The sequence below is a fragment of the Gracilinanus agilis genome, chromosome 4, assembly GCF_016433145.1.
Source record: "Gracilinanus agilis isolate LMUSP501 chromosome 4, AgileGrace, whole genome shotgun sequence".
NCBI lineage: Eukaryota > Metazoa > Chordata > Mammalia > Didelphimorphia > Didelphidae > Gracilinanus > Gracilinanus agilis.
In genome coordinates this window covers 67,723,989-67,748,041 of record NC_058133.1, presented here as the reverse complement: position 1 = coordinate 67,748,041, position 24,053 = coordinate 67,723,989, and the positions used below count along the sequence as shown (strand labels likewise).

The 24,053-nt window shown below is 36.7% G+C and overlaps 1 protein-coding gene across 1 annotated transcript in view; it reads left to right on the top strand.

The window, feature by feature from the left end:
* Positions 1-22,378, top strand: part of CENPL (centromere protein L) — a 31,254-nt gene extending 8,876 nt beyond the window's left edge. Inside the window, exons 3-5 of the mRNA XM_044674477.1 lie at positions 2,743-2,994; positions 14,371-14,913; positions 22,307-22,378. Coding sequence (XP_044530412.1) covers positions 2,743-2,994; positions 14,371-14,913; positions 22,307-22,378 — 867 coding nt within the window. The remainder of the gene's footprint in view (positions 1-2,742; positions 2,995-14,370; positions 14,914-22,306) is intronic.
* The last annotated feature ends 1,675 nt before the right edge of the window (positions 22,379-24,053 follow it).

Here is a 24,053-nt window from a genome sequence, read left to right as displayed (position 1 = left end):
TAAGTGACTTGCCCAGAGTCATACAACTAGGAAGTAACTGAGACTAGATTTGAATCCAGGACCTCCCATCTCTAGGCCTGGCTATGAATGCATTTTACCTTCTAACAGTCCCTGGTACTGTCATCATTTGAAGAACCTTTCATTGTCAGGGCCTACTATCTTTTTCCAGCAGGTTCTTTCTACTCTAGGCCCTACTGATCATCTGCCTGGTAACCCAGTCCAAGGTGTTCTAGTCTTGAACTTGAATAATTGACCAGAAACATCAGTGAACCCACAAACACTTTTTTTAAAAAATTATTTTAAACCCATAACTTCTCCGTATTGACTTATAGGTGAAAGAGTGGTAAGGGTAGGCAATGGGGGTCAAGTGATTTGCCCAGGGTCACACAGCTGGGAAGTGTCTAAGGCCGGATTTGAATCTAGGACCTCCCGTCTCTAGGCCTGGCTCTCAATCCACTGAGCTACCCAGCTGCCCCCCCCACAAACACTTTTTAAGCATTTATTTTGTACAAAGCACCGTGTAAGACCGAACATCCAAAGATAAAAGGGAAAAAATATTCCCTGCCCTTAGGAGACTTACAGTGTGACCAGACTAAGTGAGGAAATAGAGAATGGAAAAAGGTGATTTTTGTGGGAAGGGCACTAGCACCTGGGAGCATCGGGAAAGGCTTCGTGAAAGAGATGCCTCCAGGACTGAATTCTGAAGAAAACCAAGGATTCTAAGGGATGGAGGTAAGGGGCAAATGCAGTCTAAGAATGGTCAGGAGGCGGGTGTTGGAGTTTCATGTCTAAGGAACAGTGAGGAGGCCAGTTTGGCCGAACCCCACAGTGTATAGCAATCATGGTCATTTGAGTAGAAGTGTATGTTGGAGATAGGTTGCAAAAGGCTTAAAATGCACAACAGAACAGTTCATATTTTATTGAAGAAGTTATTAGAATATGGTTAGACTTATACTTAAATTCATCTTTGGTCCCTGTGCAGAGGACAAAGTAGGACATAGGAACAAGGCAAGGAACCATTGTGAAGGCAGCATTGTAGTAGGTCTAGGTAAAGGCCTGAATTAGAGTGGAGAGTGAGAGAAGGGGACAGATTTAAGAAATATTTGGAGGAATACACAACACAATTTGCCAATAATTAGATAGATGAGGTGAGGAAGAATTAGGAGTCTAGGACAACACTGAGATTGTGTCCTTACTTACTGGAAGGATGGTAATGTCCTTGACAATAAAAAAAAAAGGAAAATTTGAGAGAGTTGTAAGTTTGAAGCAAAAGTATTGAATGATGTGTTACTGGAGCTCAGGAGAAAGGCAAGAAATAAATATCATTAGTATAGTCACAATAATTAGACATAGGTAATCTAATAAGATCACCAAAGAGCACAGAGGGACAAGAGGAGATGGCCCAGGACAGAGCTTTGGGTCATACTCACAGTTAGAGGACATGACACGGATAATAAAGGGATCCTGAGAAGAAATGACCGGGTAGGAGAATTAAGAAAGAAGCAGCGTTATGAAAACCCAGAGAGGAAAGAACGTTCAGTAGAGGAGAATAATAAACTGCCCTATGCTGGGCATAGGGAGATCAGAAGGATAAAGACTTGAGAAAAGACTATCATGTTGGCAGTTGGGAGATCATGAGAGACTTTGGAAAGGGCAGGTTCACTTGAATGATGAAAGCTGGTTGGTAAAGAGCTGAGAAGAGTGAGAGCAGATGACATAGAGGCAGTGAATGTAGACAGCTTTTTCTAGTAGTTCATCTGAGAAAGGAGAGATAGAGTAGGTTAGCTTAGGGAAGTGGGAACAAGGTGTACATTTTTGTTTTTAAGAGTGGGAGAGACTCGGGCATGTTTGTAGGCAAATGGTAAAGAGTCAGTGAGACCCCAATTGAAATTAAATAACATAAATTTAAACCCACCAGTACATTTGTATGATTTCCTGCAGCTTTGTTCAGCTATATGTAAGTAGTGGGTGAGGAGCTGAATAATGGGAATAATCTGAGTTGGAGTTTATAGCAAGGCACAATTGGTGAGAATAAAGGAACAAAGGATTTTAGCAAAGGCTGGCATACAGTTGGCTTTGTTAAACGAAGGGTCTGAGTTATTATAAGATAGGAAAGGGAAGCTACTTATAGTCTGAACAGTGAGATCAAAAAACAGTAATTGAAGAATGACTTGTGTATGTCTACCTCCAGAGAAAGGACTGATAAATAGAAACAAGCAAGGCATAGTTTTATACATAGTATATCTTTTTGTCAAATGATGATTTCTTTAGATGCCTGGGAATTTTAACAAATAAGACAGAAATGTAAGGATTAAAAAAAAGTTCAAGCTGGTGGTTAGTTACAAAATTTATCCTACATATGACACAATTGAGAACCAAGAATTTGGTTGCATACATCTTTCTTATTAATCGTCTCTAAGTATAGCTAAGAATTAGCCCTATTGATACCAAGTTGGATTTGTGGGTATAAAAGGATAGAGCTAGGGTATAAACAGAGGAGAATACCATTCTCTGATGAGCATCTACTCTGTACTAATGAGGAAAACAGGGAACAGTGGGAAAGGTAAAAGAAAGGAGAATGAGAAGATAGAAAAGAGGTACCCATGATAGGGAGTGCTAAAATGCCATCTGTATTCTTCAGAAACCACAGGCTATCCTTGGATTAGAATACATAGAGTCTTAAATACTGAGGTTAAATTTCTACTTAAATTCTTTAAAACTTGATGTCTATCTTGGTTTTAGGAAAACGTTGACCCACAAAGGATTGCATTTCTTCTGCATAAACAGTGGACCTTATATACGCTGACTCCCATGTATAAGTTCTCCTACACTAATCTTAACGAGTACTCTTGTCTTCTGAAGTCTTTCATTGCTGCTGAAAAGCAAAAAGGACTGGCTGTGGAAGTGGGAGAAGATTTCAATTTCAAAGTGATTTTCTCCACTCTCTCAGGAATGAAAGGAACACAACGAGATCCTGCAGCATTTCTTGTACAGGTATGAGACATAATTGTATATACTTTTTTCACATATATAGCATTAATGACTAAATAGAATGGGTAGATAGCTGAGTGGTTTTAATTTTCCACTTAATTTGTAAATTTTTAGTTGTGTGCCTTCCAGTTCTCGATCTATACTACAATCTATTTTTTATGTTTTTAATCTTGTGATTTACAAAAATTTGATATTTTCATTTTGACAAGTATAGTTAACTTATTTCTCAGTATACTTTTTTATGCTTTATTCAATTTCATTTTTTTTAGTTTAAATTCATTTATTTGTTACATTAAAGTTCTTTTGTATCTTACTCCTCCCTGCACTTGAGAAGGCATCATTTGACCTTCCCCATCCCTAAATATATATGTATATACAATATATCATGCACGTTTCTATATATCAGTTTTCTTTGGAGGTAGACATTCACAATTATTCTTCAAACAAAATGCTGTGTATAATGTTCTCTTGGTTCTACTCATTTTGCTTTTTATAATTTCAGGCCTCTCCATTTAAAAAAAATTAACCTCATCATTTCACCATGCAGTAGTATTTAATCAAAATTATATGCTACAACTTGTTCAACCATTCCCCAATTGATGAGTATCCCCTTGATTTCCAGTTCTTTGCCACCACAAAGCAAGCTGCATAAAATATTTTAGAATATATGAGTTCTTTTTCTTTTTCTGTGATCATTTTAGGAAATAGACCTAACAGTGGTGTTGCTGGGTCAAAGGGTATATATTCGATTTTATAACTCTTTGGGCATAATTCCAAATTGATCCCCAAAATGGTTGGATCAGTTCATAGTTCCAGCAACAGTGTATTAGTGTCCCCATTTTTCCACATTCACTCCAACATCTGGCATTTTGCCATTTTATCATTTTTGCCAGTCTGAGATGATATCTCAGAGTTGTTTTGATTTGTATTTAATCAGTAATGATCTAGAGCATTTTTTGATATGGCTATATATATATATATATTATATATATATATATATATATAGCTTTGATCTTCATCCAATAATTGTTCTTATCTTTTGAACATTTACACTTGGGAAATGGTTCATATTCTTAAAAAATCTGGCAAAAGTTCTTTATATATTTGAGATATGAGACCTCTATCCAACAAACTATAAGTTTCCCCCCAATTTTCTGCTTTCCTTCTCAATTTTGCTTTTTAATTTAATGTGTTCAAAATTATCCATTTTACATCTTACAAGTGCTCTTTATCTCTTTATTCACAACTTCTTCTACTACCATATAGTAGGTAATATGTTTCATGTTCTTCTAAACTGCTTATGACATCTCCCTTTATATCTAGGTCATGTATTCATTTTGATCTTATATTGGTCAATGATGTAAGATATTGGTTTATACCTTGCCAGACTGCTTTCCAGTGTTCCTAACAATTTTTACCAAATAGTGAATTCTTATCCCCAAAACCTGGATTTTTACTTTTGTCAAAAACAAGGTTACTGTAATCTTTACTATTGTTTGTTGTATGTCTATTCTGTTCCACTGTTCTACCTTTCTATTTCTTTGCCAGTACCAGATAGTTGTTTGTTTTTTTTTTAAGCCCTTACCTTGAGTGGCTAGGTGGCTCAGTGGATAGAGAGGCAGACTCAAATAAGTCAGTTTTATGTAACTTAAGACACTTCTGATATTTAGTATCCATTCTAAGACATTATGGGTCATTTTAAAAAATTAAAAAAAAAAATCTTTACCTTCAGTCTTAGTATCAATTCTAAATCAGAAGAGCAGCAAGGGCTAGACAGTTGGGGTTAAGAGACTTACCCAGAGTCATACAGCTAGGAAGTATCTGGACCAAATTTGAACCCAGGTCCTCTGGACTCCAGGCCTGGCTCTCTATCCACTCTGCTACCTAGCAAACCCCACCCCTTCCCCCACCCTTCCCCCCAGTTAGTTTTGATAATTACTGCTTTAAAAATACAGTTTAGGGCAGCTGGGTAGCTCAGTGGAGTGAGAGTCAGGCCTAGAGACAGGAGGTCCTAGGTTCAAACCCGGCCTCAGCCACTTCCCAGCTGTGTGACCCTGGGCAAGTCACTTGACCCCCATTGCCCACCCTTACCAATCTTCCACCTATGAGACAATACACCAAAGTACAAGGGTTTAAAAAAAAACAATAACTAAAAAATACAGTTTAAAATCTGGTACTGCTAGACCTCTTTCCTTTATTTTTTCTAACTAAATTAAATAATTTTTTGGTAATTGGGATAGCGATAGCGTTGAATACATTAGGTAGGATTATCATTTTAATTATATTGACTCTGCCCACCTATGAAGGATTAATATTTTTCCAACTATTTAAATCTGACTTTTTTATTCCTGGGTTTTGGCAGGTACTCACAGGTATTTTAGTCTATTTTTGTTTTTTTTTTAATGATGTATCACCATTTTTTATTGAAGGACTTTGTTAGTGATTTGTAGAAATGCTGATGATTTATGCATGTTTATTTTATATACTGCTACTTTGCTAAAATTGATTGTTTCAACTAATTTTTAGTTGAATATCTAGAATTTTCCATGTATGCTATCATATTCCTAAGAAAACATAGTTTTATTACCTCTTTGCCCATTCTGATTCCTTCCATTTCTTTTTCTTATTGTTATTACTTGTGTTTCTAATACAATATTGAATGATGTTGGTGATAATAGAAATTTTTGTTTCACTCCTAATCTCATTGGGAAGGTTTCTAACTAATTCCCATTACAAATGATTGCTGATGGTTTTAGGTAGATGCTTCTTTAACATTCTGAGAAAAAATTCATTTATTATCTCTGCTTTCAAATGTTTTTTAATAGGAATATGAATGTTGTATTTTGTCCAAAAAATTTGCATCTGATATAGTCTGATATTGATTTAAAATTTATCATCTATCTGTGACTTCACTTGCACATTTTAATGCTCTCCACAATAATACATGTAACAAAGTGACTCTTGTCCTTGTCATTGAGATAGTATTTGAGTTAAATCTAGTTGCTGTGTGCTAGGGATGAAAAAAAAAAGCAAAAAAATAATCCTTGTAATAATTACTGGAGACCAGAAGAAGTGGGGGATGCCTCCTACAAAAGGTGTCATTTGAACTTAAGTCTTCAGGGAAGTCAAGAATTCTATTGTGGAGCTGAAGAGTGAGAATTTTCCCAGAAGTGAGGGACAGCCAGTGTAAAAGCATAGAGACAGAGAGAGGGACAAGGGATGTAGCAGTCTCTTGTGAAGAACAGCAAGTTACTGTGACTGAACTGTGCGTGTGAAGAAGGGAGTGATGTATAAGGAAGCTGGAAAAATAGGAAGGGTTCCAGTGAAGAAGAGCTTTAAATATCAAAAATTTGTATTTGGCCCTAGAGGTAATAGGAAATAATTAAGGTTTATTGAGTAGGTAATGACTTAGGCCTGTGCTTTGGGAAAAATCACTTTGGCAGCTGTGTGGACAGTGGGAGAGGCTTGAGTCGTTGAAAACAGTTGGAAGGCTAATGCAGTAATCTAGGTGAGAGCTGAAGAGAGCTTGAAATAGAGTATTGGTTATGTCAGTAAAGAGAAGGGAATGGATAAAAAAGATGTTGTGGAAGTCTACATGGTAAGATTTGGCAACTCATTAGATATTTGAAGTTAGGCGGAATAAGGAGGTGAGGATAACACTGAAGTTTATAAACTGGTTGACTTGGAGGATAGTCTTGTCTTCAACAATAATAAGGAAGTTCAGGAGAGGAGGGGGTTTTGGAGGAAGGATAAAGAGTTCTATTTTAGGCTTATTGTTGTCTAAGGAACATCCGGTTTGAAATAGGCAGTTAGTTGGTACAGGACTGGAGTTTAGGAGAGAGACTAGGGCCAGGCATATAGGCATATTTAGGAGTGGTTTGCACAGAGCTGTTAATTGGACCCTAGGGAGCTGGTGACAATAGGAGAGGAGTTTGTATATTATTTTAGAGGCAATAGGAAGCACTTTTGAGTAGAGGGATTAGCATAATTAGACCCATATCTTTGGAATGTTACTCTGGTACGTGAACTGCAGACACAGGGGAGAGGCTGCGAAAGACCTGCTTTTGTAGGACAGGAAACTTGGGGGTGCGGCGGCATCGCTGTGGTTGAATGAGCACTGCCAGAGATTCAGATGGTATTCACAGAGGCTGTCCTAGTGCCATCTGCTGACTTCTTTATTTATATTTTTTCTTATGGTTATATACAGTGTTGGCAGGGATATTCCATGATCAACACTGAATCACAATATTTGTTTGACATTCTATAATTATTAAACAAAAGATGCAAAGCTTTGACAAGAAAATTTCATCAAGGAGTAATTCATCCGCAAGGTTCGAGGCGTGCGTTCCAGCTAGGTCAAGCCAATCATGGGCATGATCTGTAAATGATTCTTTAGCTAGTTGATTACACAGTTACACAATTAATTTCAGATTTCTAAGATATAAAGATATAATAACTCTAAGCCCGATTCAAATATATTTCAATATTTTTCAAGGTTAGGTTTGCAGAGAGGTGGACAGAGGGGTAGCTAAGTGATTCTTTATATTATGGGGTTAATGAGTATAGTCTAGTGTTGTAGGAAGGTAACTATGCTGTAATATTTCATTCCCTGTCTTCCTTCTGCTAACGTTCCACTTCAAGGATCAGGGGGAGCTTGTTTCCAAGCATTTTATTTATAGAGATTGTGCAATCCAGGTATAGCCTTGCTGGGTAATTTAGAATCTCTCATGTTAACTCATTTTTTGCTGGTTTATTATAGGGTGATTTTAGGGGGATTTCTGTATCAGTACATATAAAGGTGGGGTTTTCCTATAGGTTTATGGGGGATCTGTACGGGTTCTAATAATAGCGTATAGTGTTCATCTGTATTATCCTGGGGCTTAAGTGGGAATATTGATAGCTAATTAGGGAGTGTTAATAAGAAAAGAGTCACACAGGGAGGCCTAGGTGGAAATCCATCCTCCTGTAAATCTTGCCCTGCAGATTTCAGGGTCCACGTGTGACCTTGTCATCGATGGGAACTCAATGGCCTCCGCCAAGACTAGAAAAAGAGCAATTAGGATTCTATTGGAATAGTCTTGGCAAGAAGTGATGACCTGAAAGATATCCTGGAGGAAGAATTGACAAGATTTGCCAACTGATTAGATATGGGGAGCCTGAGAGAGAGGAAAGAGTCCAAGACTGAGGCTGGGATACAGGGAACTGTCATATACAGTAGTGCCTTCAACAGAAACAGGAAATTTTAGAGCAGGGATCAGTATAGGTTGGAGAATAATATGTTCTGTTTTTGATATGTTGAGATTGAGATGTCTTGGGAACATGCAGGTGGAGATATCTTGCAGGTATCTAGTCGTATTGGACTATAAATCAGAAGGCAGATAAGGTTGGTGATAAAGATTTTGGAATCATTTATATGGAGATGATAAATGAACCCATAGGACCTCATTTAGAGAAGAGGAGAGGACCAGAGCGGCACTTTGGGTAAAACCCACTTAAAGTGAAATGGATATGGATAGTGATCCACCAAAGGAAACGGAAAAGAGCAATGAGATCAGAAGAAAATCAGGATTAAGTGGTATCATAGAAGCCAAGGGATTCAGAAGTATCCAGGAGAGGAAATGTTTCAAAAGCAACAGAATGGTAAAGTAAAGAGCCATTGGATTCAGCAGTAAAGAGAATATTGGAAATTTGGGAGAGAGCAGTTTCAATTAATTAAATGGTATAGTCAGAAGCTATTTGCAAGGGTAAGGAAACTAGTAAGATGTGGGAAATTGGAAACAACAAATAGAGGCAATTTTTTATAGGAGTCTGGTTGTGAAAGAGAAATGAGAAAGATAAGAGATTAAGGTAGATGGCAGAATCAAATGAGTAATTTTGTGACTGGTGAAAATATGGTCATGGTGGAGGAAGCTAGGAAGGAGCTAGTGTGCAAGGAGGGATTGCAGATGGGAGAAGGGGTAAACTACCAGAGAAGACAGAGTAGTATAGAATCAGAAAACTGAGTACTGGGTTGATGGGCAAGAAAATGGGCCACCCTTTCCTCAGAGACTGGAGTAAAGGAGGGGAATGATGAAGAGAAGGTTACAAGTAGCTATTGTGGATAGTGTATTAGTCAATCAGGGAGGAATCTAAGAATATAAAAATGAGAGCTAAGTTGAGATTAGTTAATACATTTTTAATGTACCTAATTGATGGAATTGTATGACTTTCTCCAAAGATGTTCAGCTACATATTAGTAGGATTATAGAGATCTCAGGTTTCTCCCCAATTTAGTCCACCCTCCACTCGATTCAAATTAATCTTTCTAAAGCAAAGATTTTACTATGTCAGCCTGTCTATTCAATAAACTTTAATGATTCCCTATGACCTTTAGATCAAATATAAAATCCTCTTTTGGCATTCAAAAGCTCTTTATAACCTGGGTTCAAATTCTTCTTGGTCTACATCATCCTTGGGCTTGTCACCTAAACCTTCCTGTGTCATTTTCCTCATCTGTAAAATGAGGAAGGTGTTGCATGAGAGGGATGCTGAGGTTCCTTTGAGATCAAATTTTTTTGGTCTTGTGCCTCTGGATATTGGTATCCTGTATTAAATAGGTAAAGTCTGTTTACTAGGCTTTAGTACTCATGGCTTTTAATGGTTTTACAATGATAAATGTGTGATCATAAAAATGGGAGGAAGGCTATGCTTAAACTTTAATTGGAAAAATTCTGTGTCAGGAGATGGTTCATTGGAATGGGAAAGGAGAGGAATATGTGTAGAAATTTGAATGATTAAAAAAACAAAAGATAGGGGTGAAGTCAGAGAAGAGACTTGTCTGAAGGCTCCCAAATTCTCCTCCAAACAGCTTTAAAATAATGCCTCAAAATGAATTCTGGGGCAACAGAACTCACAAAAGGACAAGGTGAAAAAAATGTTCCTGTCCAAAATAACCTAGAAGGTCGGTAGAACCGAGGTGAGAAACATAGTCTAGCACAGGCAATGCCCCAACAGTAGGCCATGGGATAACTGAATCAGAAGTGGTGGCTTCTTGAGCTGTCAGCCCACGGAGAGTAAGAGGGATGGACAACTGGTTAGGATATTACAGGGATCCTTTTGTTGGCACTGGGTACAGGACTTTGTCGCATTGCCCATATGTGGATCTGGATCACAGTTCTGGATGGCAGGCCCTAGACAAAGAGGAACACTAGAACCCTAGAGCATTCAGCTATAGGAGATAAAGGGTCACAAATCTAGGGGACAAAAGAGTGTTTGTGGTCACTAATAGACCAGAGCACAGGACATACCTTTCCTTAGATCATACCACCTTGGAAGAACTGAAATCTTATAGAACCCTAGAACTAGCTCTGAAAACAGCTGCACAAAAAATCAGAAGCTTGGTACAATGCCCCTTCCACTCCAGAGGCAGAATCCAACTTTAACATAAAGTTAAAAGTCAAGAAATAGGCTAGAAAATGAACAAACAACAACAAAAGAACCTGAACATAGAAAGTTCTTATGGTGGCAGGGGAGATCAAAATACAAATTCAGAAGAAGATGACATAGTCAAAATTGTTATATCCAAACCTCAAAGAAAAATGTAAATTTATCTCAGAACCAAAGAAGAATTCCTAAAAGAGCTTAAAAATGATTTTAAAAATTAAATAAGAGAGGTAGAGGAAAAATTGGGAAAAGAAATGAGTGATGCCAAAAAATCATGAAAAAAGTTAATAGCTTGGTAAAGGAAACAAAGACAGAGAAGGCCAAATGGAAAAAGAGTACAAAAATTCTCTGGAGAGAACTCTCTAAAAAGCAGAACTGGCCACATAGGAAAAAAATGTATAAAAATTCAATGAAGAAAAGAATTCATTAAAAAGTAGAATTGTCCAAATGGAAAAAGGAGGTACAATAACTCCCTGAAAAAAATAATTTCTTAATTATTGGGCAGATGGAAGCTAATGATTTCATGAGACATCAAAAAACACTAAAATTGAATCAAAAGTATGAAAAAATAGAAGAAAATGTGAAATATGTCATTGGAAAAACAACTGACCTGGAAAATAGGTCAAAGGGAGCTAATTTAGGAATTATTGGACTTCCCGAAAGCCATGATTTAAAAAAAAAATCTAGATATCATCTTTCAAGAAATTATCAAGAAAAACTTCTGTGATATTGTAGGACTAGATGGTCAAATTGAAATGGAAAGAATCTGATTACCTCCTGACAGAGATCCTAGAATGGAAACTCAGGAATATTATAGCTAAATTCCAGAACTCCCAGGTCAAGGAGAAAATACTACAAGTGGCCAGAAAGAAACAATTAAAATATTATAGAGCCATAGTCAGGATAACACAAAATTTAGAGCTTCTAAGTTAAAGGACCAGAGAACTTAGAATATAATCTTCTGGAGGACAAAGGAGCTAGTATTACAATTGAGAGTTACCTACTCAGCCAAACTGAGTATAATCTTTCTGTGTGTGGGGTGGGGGGATTGTGTGTGAGGAGAGGAATGGATATTCAATAAAATAGAAGACTTTCAAACATTTCTGATGAAAAGACCAGAGCTAAATGGAAAAGTTTCTTTCAATATAAGGCTCAAGAGAAGCATAAAAAGGGAAATAGAGAGGTTGGAAGGAATTCAATAAGGTCAAACTGCTTACATTCCTCCATAGGAAGATGATACTTGTAATTCCAAAGAATTTTATCATTATTAGGGCAGTTTAGAAAGAATACAAGTAGACAAAGGGCATGGGTATGAGTTGAATGTGATTGAATGATATGTAAAAATATAAAATTAAAGGATGAAAAAGAGAAATTTCCTGGGAGAAGGAAGAAGAGAGAGGTGAAATGAGGTAAATTATCTCACATAAGTGAGACGTGGAGCTTTTACAATGGAGAGGAAGATAAAAGAATTGATGGGAGGGGAAGCACTTGAGCCATACCATCATCAGAACTGGCTTAGAAAGGGAATGATAAATATATTTCCTTGTGCATAAAAATCTATTTTAACTTATAGCAAAGTAGGAGGGGGAAAGAATTGGGGGAGGCAATGACAGAAGGGAAGGTAAATTGGGGGAGGTGTGGTCAGAAGTAAAACACTTTTGAGGATGAATAGGATAAAATGAGGGAAGAGAGTAGGATAAGTAGGGGGGAAATAGGATGAGAGAAATACAAAGTAATCATAATTGTGAAAACTTTACAGTAATTCAAATGTATCAGAATACAAGTTTTTCCCCAATTGATAAATAGCAAAGAATACAAACAGGCAGTTTTCAGAAGAAGTCAAAATTATGTATTGTCAATAGGAAAATATACTCTCAATCATTTGTGATTAGAGAAATACAAATGAAAACAACTCTGAGATACCACCTCTATCAGATACCATACCTATCAGATTGTATAATGTTACAGAAAAGAAAAATTACAAATGTTGGAGGGAATGTGGGAAAATTGAGACATGACTGCACTGTTGGTGGAGTTGTGAACTAGTTCAACCATTCTGGAGAAGAATCTGGCACTATACCCAAAAGGTTATAAAACCCTTTGACCCAGCAATACCACTACTAGGTCTGAATCCCAAAGAGATAAAAAACAAAAAGGAAAAGGACCTAAATGTAAAACAATATTTATAGCAGTTCTTTTTGTGGGGACATAGAAATTGAAATTGAGAGGATGCCCATCAATTGCAGAATGGCTGAACAAGTTACAAGTTATATGATTGTGATAGAATACTATTGTGGTATTGGAAATGATGAGCAGTATGGCCTTAGAAAAACCTGGAAAGACTTAAAAGAATTGATGCAAAATGAACATTGTACATAGAATTATCAGTATTGTGCAATGATCATTCTTAAATAACTTAGCTGTTCTCAGCAATACAGTGTTCCAGGACAGTTCCAAAGGACTTATGAAAAATGCTATCCACCTTCAAGAGAAAGAATTAAATAGAGTCTGAGCACAGATCAAAATACTTTTTTTAAATTGTCATACAAAACACACTTCCATATTGGTCATTGTTGTAAGAGCAAATTCATACATAACCAAAATCATAAATACACTGATGTGAAAGAGGACCCCAACATTTCTTTCTCTGGAGGTGCATAGCATTCTCCATCACAAGTCTTTCAGGATTGTCCCAATCATTGCATGGCTGAGAGTAGCCAAGTTTTCACAGATAATTATTATACAATATTGCTGTTATTGTGTACAATGCTCTATTAGTTCTGCTTATTTTGTTCTGCATCAATTTCTGCAGATCTTTCTAGCTTCTTCTGAAATTATCTTGCTTATCATTTCCTATAGTACAAAAGTATTCCATCACCAACATGTACTACAATTTGTTTAGTCATTCTCCAATTGATGGACATCCCCTGAATTTCCAATTCTTTGCTACTACAAAAAAAGATAACATACACTTAAAAAAATTTTTTTCCCATGTTTACATGATTCATTTTCTTCCCCCCCCCTTCCCTTCCAGAGCCAACAAGCAATTCCACTGGGTTATATAAGTATTATCACTTGATACCTATTTCCATATTATTCATTTTTACAATAGAGTGATCTTTTGAAACCAAAAAACCCAAGTCATATATACCCATATAAAGAAGTGATAAGTCATATGTTTTTCTTCTGCATTTATACCCCCACAGTTCTTTTCTCTTGATGTGGATAGCATTCTTTCTCATAAGTCCCTCGGGATTGTCCTGGATCATTGCATTGCTGCTGGTAGTAAAGTCCATTACATTGAATTATTCCACAACTAATTCCACAACTAATATACACTTTTTTAAAACTTTATTTTTCTTAGGGTGTGTGTTAATGTTTTCTTTTACAACATGAGTAATATGAAAATATGTTTTGTATCATTGCACATATATAATTTATATTAAATTGCATGCCTTCTTAAGGAGTGGGGAAGGGAAGAGAGGGAGAGAATTTGGAACTCAAAATTTAAAGAGATTAAAGATTGTTTTTTAAATGTAATTGGGAAAAACTAAAATATTAAATTTAAAAAGAAAAAACATCAGAAAAAAACTTTTAAAAATCAGTAAGGCATTTTTTTAAAAGTCTCTTAATTGGAAAGACTTCTTTCCTTTTTTTTTTTTTTTAAACCCTTACCTTCTGAAGGCAGAAGAGTGGTAAGGGCTATGGAATGGGGGTTAAGTGACTTGTCCAGGGTCACACAGCTAGGAAGTGTCTGAGGTCAGATTTGAATCTAGGACCTCCTGTCTCTATGCCTGGCTCTCAATCCACTGAGCCACCCACCTGCCCCTGAAAGACTTATTTCTTAAGTTTCTGATGGAATATTTTGGTTGTTATAATAAAAGCAAGTTAGAGGAAATAGAAATTTGTAATTAGATGGCTGAATTTTAATACCTTTATGTATTTTTTCTCTTTTAGATTATATCCAAATCCCAAAAGTCATCAAAGAATGCAGAAGAAAAAGTGGTGTGGACAGGTTGGTTTTGCTGTGTTTATGGAGATAGTCTTCTGGAGAATGTGCCAGATGATTTTACCTGCCTACCTTTGTTCCTTGCCAATGGGGCAGAGTCTAATACGGCTTTAATTGGAACTTGGTTTCAGCAAACCTTTGACTGTCGTTTTACTCGATTAACAATTAGTGCATTCAATCTTTCCTGGATGGCTGCTATGTGGACTGCATGTAATCTGGAACATTATGTGGCTGCTACAGAATTGCTTTGGTCTGTACCCTGTAGCCCTCAGAGTTTGGACATTTCTTATGCAATACATCCTGAAGATGCAAAAGCTTTGTGGGACAGTGTCCACCAGTCACCTGAGGAGATAACGCAGGAGGAAGTTGACCTATTCATAGACTGCCTTTGTTCACATTTTCACAGACATTTCAAAATCAATTTGGCAGCTACAAGATTGGTCTGTGTGTCAACATCTGTAGCTTCTGCACATACTGATGGGAAAATAAAGGTTAGTTTGAGCAGTTAAACTAGAATCGATTAGTTTTGGTTTTTATAACATAGCTTGTAAAATAAATGATTAGATTTTTCCAATTAAGATAAGGAAAGTGATAAAATCATTTAAGTGTAAACATGACATAATATGTACAATTTATTTTTAAGCAAATTTATTTACAAAGAGGACTTCATTATACCATTGTACATAATATACTTTTATTTCACTAATCAGTCCTGCCTGAGGCTTAACTTTCACACTGAAATTTTATGCTGCTTTAAGGTTTGCAAAGTGCTTTACATATATTATCTCCTTTGATGATTCTTACAACAGCCCTGTGGAATAGGTGCACTATTATCATCACCGCCATTTTACAGATGAGGAAACTGAGGCTAAGAGAGGTTTTGGGACTTGCTTAGGGTCACACAGCTAGGGAGTATCTGAGGCTGCCTATGAATTCACTATCCACAGTATCCACAGTGCCGCTCATTTGCCTATGGACAAATCATTTAGCCTGTCTGAGCCTCTGTTTCCTTCTACATAAAACAGGGCACTGGGTAAGAAGCCAGAAGTTCTGATTCTGATGCTTTCTATGCAGCTCTCTGGTTTGGGGCAAGTCATTTCATATATCTGGGCCTCGGTTTTGCCTTCTATAAAATGAAGGGGTTGGATTAGATGAGGGGTTCTTAATCTTTTTTTGTGACTTGGATACACTTTGGTGAAGTCTGTGGGCTCCTTCTTAGAATAAAGTTTGTAAATGCCTGAAATAAAATTCATGAGACTTCAAGGGAAGCCAATGCTATTGAAATACAGTTACTAAAATATTCGACAAAAACTGCAAGTTTTCAGACCTCAGATTAAGAACTCCAGACTAGGTGATCCCAAAAGTCTGTCAGTAGTGAGCCCCATGATTCTATTTCCTATGATCCTATATGGGAAAAGACTTACAACAGGTAAAAAGATCCTATGTATTGAAATCCATAGCCTCTATGAGAAGAAAATTTGTCTATTCAAATTGTTTCTATTATGAAATTATAAGACATAACAATTATATAGCTAGCATTTATATAGTGCTTTAAGATTTGCAAAGTGCTTTACAAATATCTTATTTTTTCCTCACCACAACCCTGAGGTTGTGAAGGAGATGCTATTATGATCCCCATTTTACAGATGAGGAAACTGAGGCAGACAGAGGTTTAAGTGACTTGCTCAGGGTCCCACAGCTAGTAAGTGTCTGAGGCCATATTTGAACTCAGGTCTTCCTGACTCCAAGTTCAGCACTCTATCCACTGAGCCATCTAGCTACCTCAACCAGCAAGGTAAGTTTTTAAGGCTTAAAAAAACTATATTAGGAACTTAATCATAAGCTTAAGTTTGGACATTAGCCATAATATATAAGTTATAGAATCCAAGTGAGCTTAAATGCTTTTATTGTGTGATATCAATTTTAGTTGCTAAAATCTTCCACTTTTTGTCTTTTAACAAATTTCTTAGAAGTGTTTTTTTGGAGGGGGTGAGGAGTGAGGAGACTGAGTCTAGCAGTTCAGGGGCAACTCAAGGGCAGATCTCAATGCTCATTGATATAGAACCTTAGTCCATCCTAGATCATTTCACCCTTCTGTAATAATAATAGTAGCATTTATTTATTGACTACCATGTCTAAGTGCTGTATAAATATCTCATTTGACTCTTCTCACAATAGCCTTTTGAGATAGATGCTGTTATTTCTGTTTTAGATGGGGAAACTCAGGCCAGTGAAGTGACTTGCCCAAGGTCACACAACCAATAAGGGTCTGAGGCTGGATTTGAAGTCAGGTTTCCCAACCCCAGACCTGAAGCTCTGTCTGCTCTGTCCGCTCTGCCCTGTAGCTGCCCGCTGTAGGACCTTTGCTCCTTGGGGCTCCCCATATTAATGCTGGATTTAGTATAGGCACATGATCAGCATTGGCCTTCCTGCAGCTCAGAAGGCTTTTAGGCATTGGCTACTACACCTGATAGCTGAAGTTGCTGGACAAATGATTTATGGATAGATGAGGTGTTTCTGTAGATTTAAAAGAATCTGACCAAAAAGTAGCCTAGGATAGAAACTTTCTAACACTAGAGATCCTACCAAGCGCCTTTAACCTTAAAGTATCATGGAATCTCAGAAATGGAAGTGGCCTCAGGGATCCTATAGTCTAAACTGAAGAGGAATCCTTCCTATAACTCTCCATTTGAAAGTCTTTCATGAGGGAGAACCTACCATATCCCAAGGCAGTTTATTTCACTTTGAGACAGTTATAATTGTTAGGAAATCTTTATGTTGTACTAAACATCCCTTTAGCAGTGAGCAGAGTTGGGCAAGAGAAGCTTCTGTTTGACTAGAGCACCTTCGGTCATTTTCCTCCTTCCCCTCCTACCAGTCTGAATCTTTTCCAGTTTCTTGAACCCATCCTCTTCTAGCGCAGTCTACACTTGCCTCAACATTGTGATTACCACACTGGCTACATTCCAGGTGATCAGTGTCTCCTAAATGTAGTTCTCAGAAATGGAGACAGTATTTCAGATGGAGGTCTGTGCAGAGTAGAGGATGTTGGGATTATCGTCTTCTCCTTGTGGACCGACCCTGCTTCTCTCTTAATGCAGTCTGGAATCTTTTATTAGCTTTCTGGGTTACTAGGCTGTGCTGCTTACTCGTACTGAGGTAAAATCATTCATGAAAATCTTGGTCTTTTTCAGAACTGATGTCTAGCCATGACTTCCCAATTCCATACATGTGAGGATGATTTTTTGGAAACCCATTTAATCCTGCTAATGACCTCCTTTTACTTATTTTGAGCCTTGATTTTAAGGATACTCGAGTATTCCCAGAGGTTCATGTGAGGAGGACATAGCATACATTCTGGGGATGGAAGCAGGAAATGTAAGGCTGAATTCAGGGAACAGTAAGTTGGCTGACTTCTAGGCTAAATGTCAAGTGCATAAAGGGGAAGTAGCAGGAATGAGTCTAGAAAGGTAGGCTGGACTCATTTGCAAAGGGTTTTAAGTGGCAAACTGAGGATTTTGTATTTTATCCTGGAAGCAATAGGCAGCCACTGAAGATTCTTATTCAGGGTGTGATATTGTGAGATTTTTACTTCTTACAGTTTGTGGACCATTAATTGAAGAGGAAACACAAGGGCTTATTTATGATTTGTGGACCTTTCGCAAAAATTTAGTCATACCTAGGGATTGTCTGGCCAAAAGATTGAGGATTCTTTATTTAGCCCATATTTGATACACCTCGGAAAGCATGAGAGACCATTAAATTTTTTGCTGAAATCTAGGTATATTGTTTCTACAGCATTCTCCTAATAAGGCAAAGTGGTGCAGTGGATAGAACACCGGGCTTGGCATTAGCAGGATCTGAGTTTGATACTTGTAACTGTAATCCTGGGCCCTTAACCTCTCCCAGACTCAGTTTCCTTATATGTAAGATGGGGATAATAAACTTTAGAAATGTTAGCCATTATAGCCATTCTGTCAGGAATTGACTTATTCACAGGACACAGGAATTAAGTGTCTACTGTGCATTAGGTATTAAAGAAACAAAGACAAAAATAGTCCAGCATTTTTCCAAGAATAAACTCAAACTCACTGGTCTTTCTTTGCAGCATCCATGCTTTTCACTTGTTTTGATAATTGGGAAATTTAGTCTTGTAAGATTTTCCGCCATCCTTTAAATAAGATTTTCCACCATCCTTTAAATAAGATTTTCCACCATCCTTTAAATAACACCAACAGTGGTTTATTAATCACATAATTAGGATGATGATAGTTATAGATTTAGAGCTGAGCAAGACCTTAGAGGTCATCTAGTCTATTTCTTTTTTTTATTAATGAGGGAAAGAGAGCCCTAAGATGTTAAGTCACTTGCCTAAAGTCACTCAGACATTAAGGGTCAGAACCAGGATTCAAACTCAGATCCTCATTTTAAATACATTTTAAATTTTACTGTATAATAATAGTGATAGCTTTTAGGTTTGCAAGCTTTCATATGCACACACACATATATACATACATATACATGTATATACTCTGATCACACATTATCCTATGTGTTATAAAGTTATGTGTGTGTGCAGAGGGCAAAGGCATGGGAAAGCAGAGTAAGAAATTCTAGCATTCTACTGGAGAGTCAGTCAGCTGATGCTGGAGATTTCATTCTCTCTTTACCTGAAGAGAGGAGAGGATACCTTCCTGTGCTAGCTGTGGACTTCTCTATCCTACCTGTTTCCCTGTTACCTGATTGAACCCTCTATTGAGCTTCCTGTGTGATCCTGTACAGCTGAGCCATCTGTCTGTGAGAGAATCTGGTTGGGATCTTTTTGGATTCAAAATCTCTTCTTGGGTCCTGTCCTGCCTATCTGCCTAACTACCTCCATTACCACCCAAACGGGGGTTGTTTTGGGTTAGTGTCAGATATTTGCATTAGGGTCGGGGGCTCTAGATAGATAGGTGAGCTCAGTGTAGGGAAAAATCCATGAAGACTCCTGGCAACAGGACATTTAGATCTTGTGGGTTTTAGATAGAAACAGTTAGTTTAAGTTATCCAATTCCCTTTCCTTGTTAAATGAAACACCTTTTATATATAATCTCAGGGGGTTTGAGTTTCATCTCAGAGTCTGGCTCTGCCAGCCCTGTGCTTGGGTGGCCTTCCCAGAACCCAGGTTACTCTTCTGATACTGGCCTAAGTAACATCCTATCCCATCCCTCAAACCCACCTTATTATTTCATATGATGATTAAATGCAAGATGTCCCAAAAGTCGTAGTGTAGTTTTCTATTACTAAAAGCTTAAATCTGTACTGTCTTTTGGAATATTTTGCCATGAATGGATGGGAAGATGACAAGTGACAACAGATAAAAGACAGAGGCACTTGATTATTTTGCTTGTTTTCTGTGCCAAGAGAATGAGCCAACACGGCTTCATCAAGAACATGCTGTCTCACTCTAACCTCATTTTCCTGTCAAATAATTGAATGCCTCTGTCTTTTATCTGTTGCCACTTGTCGCCTCCCCATCCATCCATGGCAAAGTTCCGATCCCATCACCGATCTTCCTTTTTCTTCCGATACAGCTTTACACAGACACAGGCACACAAAGACATGTGTGCATGCATACACACACACACATACACAAGAAGAAAAAACTAAAGCTTCCCTCTTGAAGGGAAGAGACTTTCCTTTGGTCACACATTAAGTGGTTGAGCTGGGGTTTGAACTGAAGCATCTGAATTCAGATTCAGTGGGTTTTTTCACTCTGCCACGCTGCCTTCTTACTCCAGTTCGGCTCCAGCCCTGTTTGTGAAATAGAACACTTTACCCCCCCTATCTGTTTTGATAATTTTTAAGATTAACAAACTCATTTTAGTTGTATTATTATACAAATTAATCTTAATTACTTTCCAAATTCAGAATTGTGTTGTTGTTAAGACCTGTAGTCATGAGTGTGGGACACTCCTAGTGTGAAAGTTCCTTCCTCCACTAGTATGGATGGGCATCTCATTTTTTAACATAAGCATCTTAAGAGTTGTCTGGGGCATGGAGAGCTTAAATGGTCCAGCTTCTGGTCACAGAGCCAGTAGGTCAGAGGCAGGTCTTGAATTCAAGTCTTCTTGACTCCAGGACCTGCCTTCCACTATTTTTTGCCATCTCTGAAATACAGGTGTGCACTATAGTAGAAATCTAGAATTGCCTACTGTTTTAAAATGATAATTCTTTGTTTTTTAAGTCCATTAGAGAATTCTTTTAAACAATTAAAATATGGGAAGCATTTTTAATTATAAACATGTTTGTTGCTTAGATTGAGGTATATACCTCTAAATCACTTGAAGAAAACCCAGAATTTTACTTCTTATTGAATACTGAATATTGAGAGGGTGGAAAATTTTTTCATTTATATCCTTAGTCAATTTTCTTATTGTTTTCTTCTTTATTCCCCTTTCTCTAGATAATTATATATCTTGACTATATGAGTGTTCATATTGTTACTGATTTTTTTATTGAAAAACAAGAAAAAATTTTGAGAAGCTTCATCATGTGTATCCTGTGTGTTTAGGAGTATGCTGATTTCATTTATATTCTGCCCAATTTATTTTGCTTGTATCTTCCCTAACTTTATGTTTTAGAAGAAATATATGGCACGTTGAAAAGTGTAGATTCTTTTTGTGTCTTATAACAATAAGCTTTATTTAGTAAGTGTGGTTGTTAAGACTTCTTGGTATGACGAATGAATTGAATGGCTCTGTTATAAATATATTTCATCTGTTATGCTTGATCAAAAGAGTGTGAAAGTGATCAATACTTTGGTATATTTGTTGTACATCTGCTCCAGGCAATCAATCACTGGAGTTGAATTATAAATGAATTTACTTGTTTCCAGCTAGCTAGACATAATATTATAATGCCAATATTTTTCTACCTTACTAGGAAGTTTGTATATGTTAAGGTAAGATTATTAGAAGGAAGTCTTCTTTACCTTAATTATTTTTATCAAAGTTAAATATCTTAGTCTTTTAAAAGCTTTCATTTATTAATCTAGTCCAGTGATTCCCAAAGTGGTGCTGCAGCGATCCAGGGGGGCAGTGATGGCCACAGGTGCATTTGGGGGCGGTGAATAACTGTAAGGGGCAGTGATAGTATGTGACAGGGGGTGCTAAGTAATATTTTTTCTGGAAAGGGGGCGGTAGGCCAAAAAAGGTTGGGAACCACCGGTCTAGTCTTTTCAGAAGTCATGTCATGATCTTTTTATAAGTATACAAAATATAAACTGATGCTTTAAATAATTTATGCAAACTTGAAAGTATTCTATATTAGTTTATATATTGTTATTTATTATGATAGTTATATAATGATAGTTTACTTCTTTGAAACTAAAACTCATTGAGATGATTTGTATCAGATGAGCCACATTCTATGATAGGATGTTTTACTATTGAAGAGAAAGACTTTTATGTCTTTTTTTTAAACTTTAGAATTACAGATTCTGTTGCAAAGAAATACAAGAACTTAATTTTAATGTAAAATTTTAATTTTATTATCAGTTAGATTTTGGTAATTTTTTTTACATAAGAATTTTTATTAAAATGACTTAAAGCAGAAATGATTTGTGCACATGGTAATATAACTTGAATAAGGATACAGATGTAGAACTTTGAAAATGAACATAGAGTAGTCATTAATTTTTGGATGGTCATTTTTATAAAATGGAATGTGTTGCAGGAGGAATCAAGTATAAAAAGTAATGCTTAGCTCTAATTTATTTAGTAATAATAACATTCTAGCAATTAGTGTGTTATAAAATTGGTATTATAATTTTAATTTAAATAGACTGCTTTTTTGCCTTTGTTTTGGCTATAGTTTAACCTCAAACATTTCTTTCTTTTGCAGATTCTTTGTAGCAAATATCTGATTGGAGTATTGGCATTTCTGACAGAACTGGCAATTTTTCAAATTGAGTGACTTTATATGGACTATACCTTGTGGATTGATTATATGCCATTTTTACCAGTAAACTGTCTGGCTGAAATGGTCCAAGTGTGTGAGCTATGCTATTGCCTGAAGTGGCCATAGCTTTTCACATCCATCATGGTGCCCAAGAAGTGGTCCCGGTGGGGATGTCTAACAAGGAGCCAGAGAAATGGAGAATATAGCAGTGGCAGTTACAGGCAGGTGCTGGTTTGTTAGACTAGATGGCTTTTGATGCCAGGTTCCAGCACCCTGGAGATTGCTGGTTTTTGTTTTACATCACCCTTTTAAATTTCATGCAACATACTCTTAAAATTGGTTTGGGACACTAAAGCAAGTCTATCTAATTACATATTAAAGCCTAAGCCCAATCGGCATCTTAGTCTCATCTACTTAGTTTTGCCCATTAAAAAACTTTCCCCTAGATTTTAAAATTCATTTTCCTGGAGTGCAACAAAAGCATTTGCAGAGGAAAAGCAAGAAAGGCTGGATTAATGTGCAAACTTTAGCTGCTAATTTGCTTCTGTTTTGTATGACATGGATTATTTTGCACTGTGGAATTAAATATGCATATTTTAATATGATATAAAGTGTTTAATTTTAAAATGATAGATCTCTTGTAGATTTCCTTTAAGGGTTTCAGGGATCATTGTTTAAATGGAGAGAGAGAGATGGCATGGGTACATTTCAATTTAGAGTCAGAAGATCGTTTTGTTCAAATTCTGGTTTTATTATTTTTATGCCTGCATGAGCTAGAGTAAGTTGCTTTTCTTCTATGAGCCTCAGTTTCTTCATCCATAAAATAAAAAGATTGAACTAAGAGGTGCTTAGCACAGTGCCTTGCACAGAGTAGCCCCTAAATAAATTCTTTTTTTCCTGCCATTTTCCCTTGATCATCTTAGAGGGCGTTCTAGCTCTAAATCTTATTTTTTGTAGAAAGTAGGAAGGTAAGCTTTCTAGTACATCAGCATTTATATGCTATTTAGAGAAGATCATTTAGTGCCAACCTAGGCTCATGAAATGATGTAATTTTTAGTGTAGGATTAAAACTTTTGTCCTCTGACTACAAATTCAAGTCTCTTTTTGTTGTACCACTCTATATCTCTAGGACTTGGATCTGGAAGAGATCTTAGAGATCACTTAATCAAGCTCCTTATTTTACAGAAGAGACTAGAGCTTAATATCATTGAGCCTGATCTACTTTTCTTTCTGATTGAGCCTCAAAACCTTTCTAGAAGAGCTTTCTATTTTATTAGTAGAGAGGCTCTGTCTGGTTAAAGAATTGTTGTTCCTTTGAATGTGTCTGATCCTATGAAAGAAAAACCTTGATTTCTTACAGGGTGTTTGTGAAATATACTACACAAGATTATGTTAATACTAGAACCTTGACAGGATTAACTCCTGAAGATTGGAAAGGGGTGAATGGTAAAGCTCTGGGCTTTAACAAAGAAGATAAAGGCCAGCCTTGGTAAAGGACAATACCCATGCCCTAATCTTAGCTTTGCCTTCTTTAGCTGGATATTTACACATGACTTCTCTCATGGGGTTGTTGGAAGGAAATGTAGGAGTTATAGTACTTAGTTACTTACTTGTACTATAATTGTTTCGTGTCTGTCTCATCTAGGCTTATAAATTCTTTGACATCCTAAGTTGCCATTATTTTTTTCAC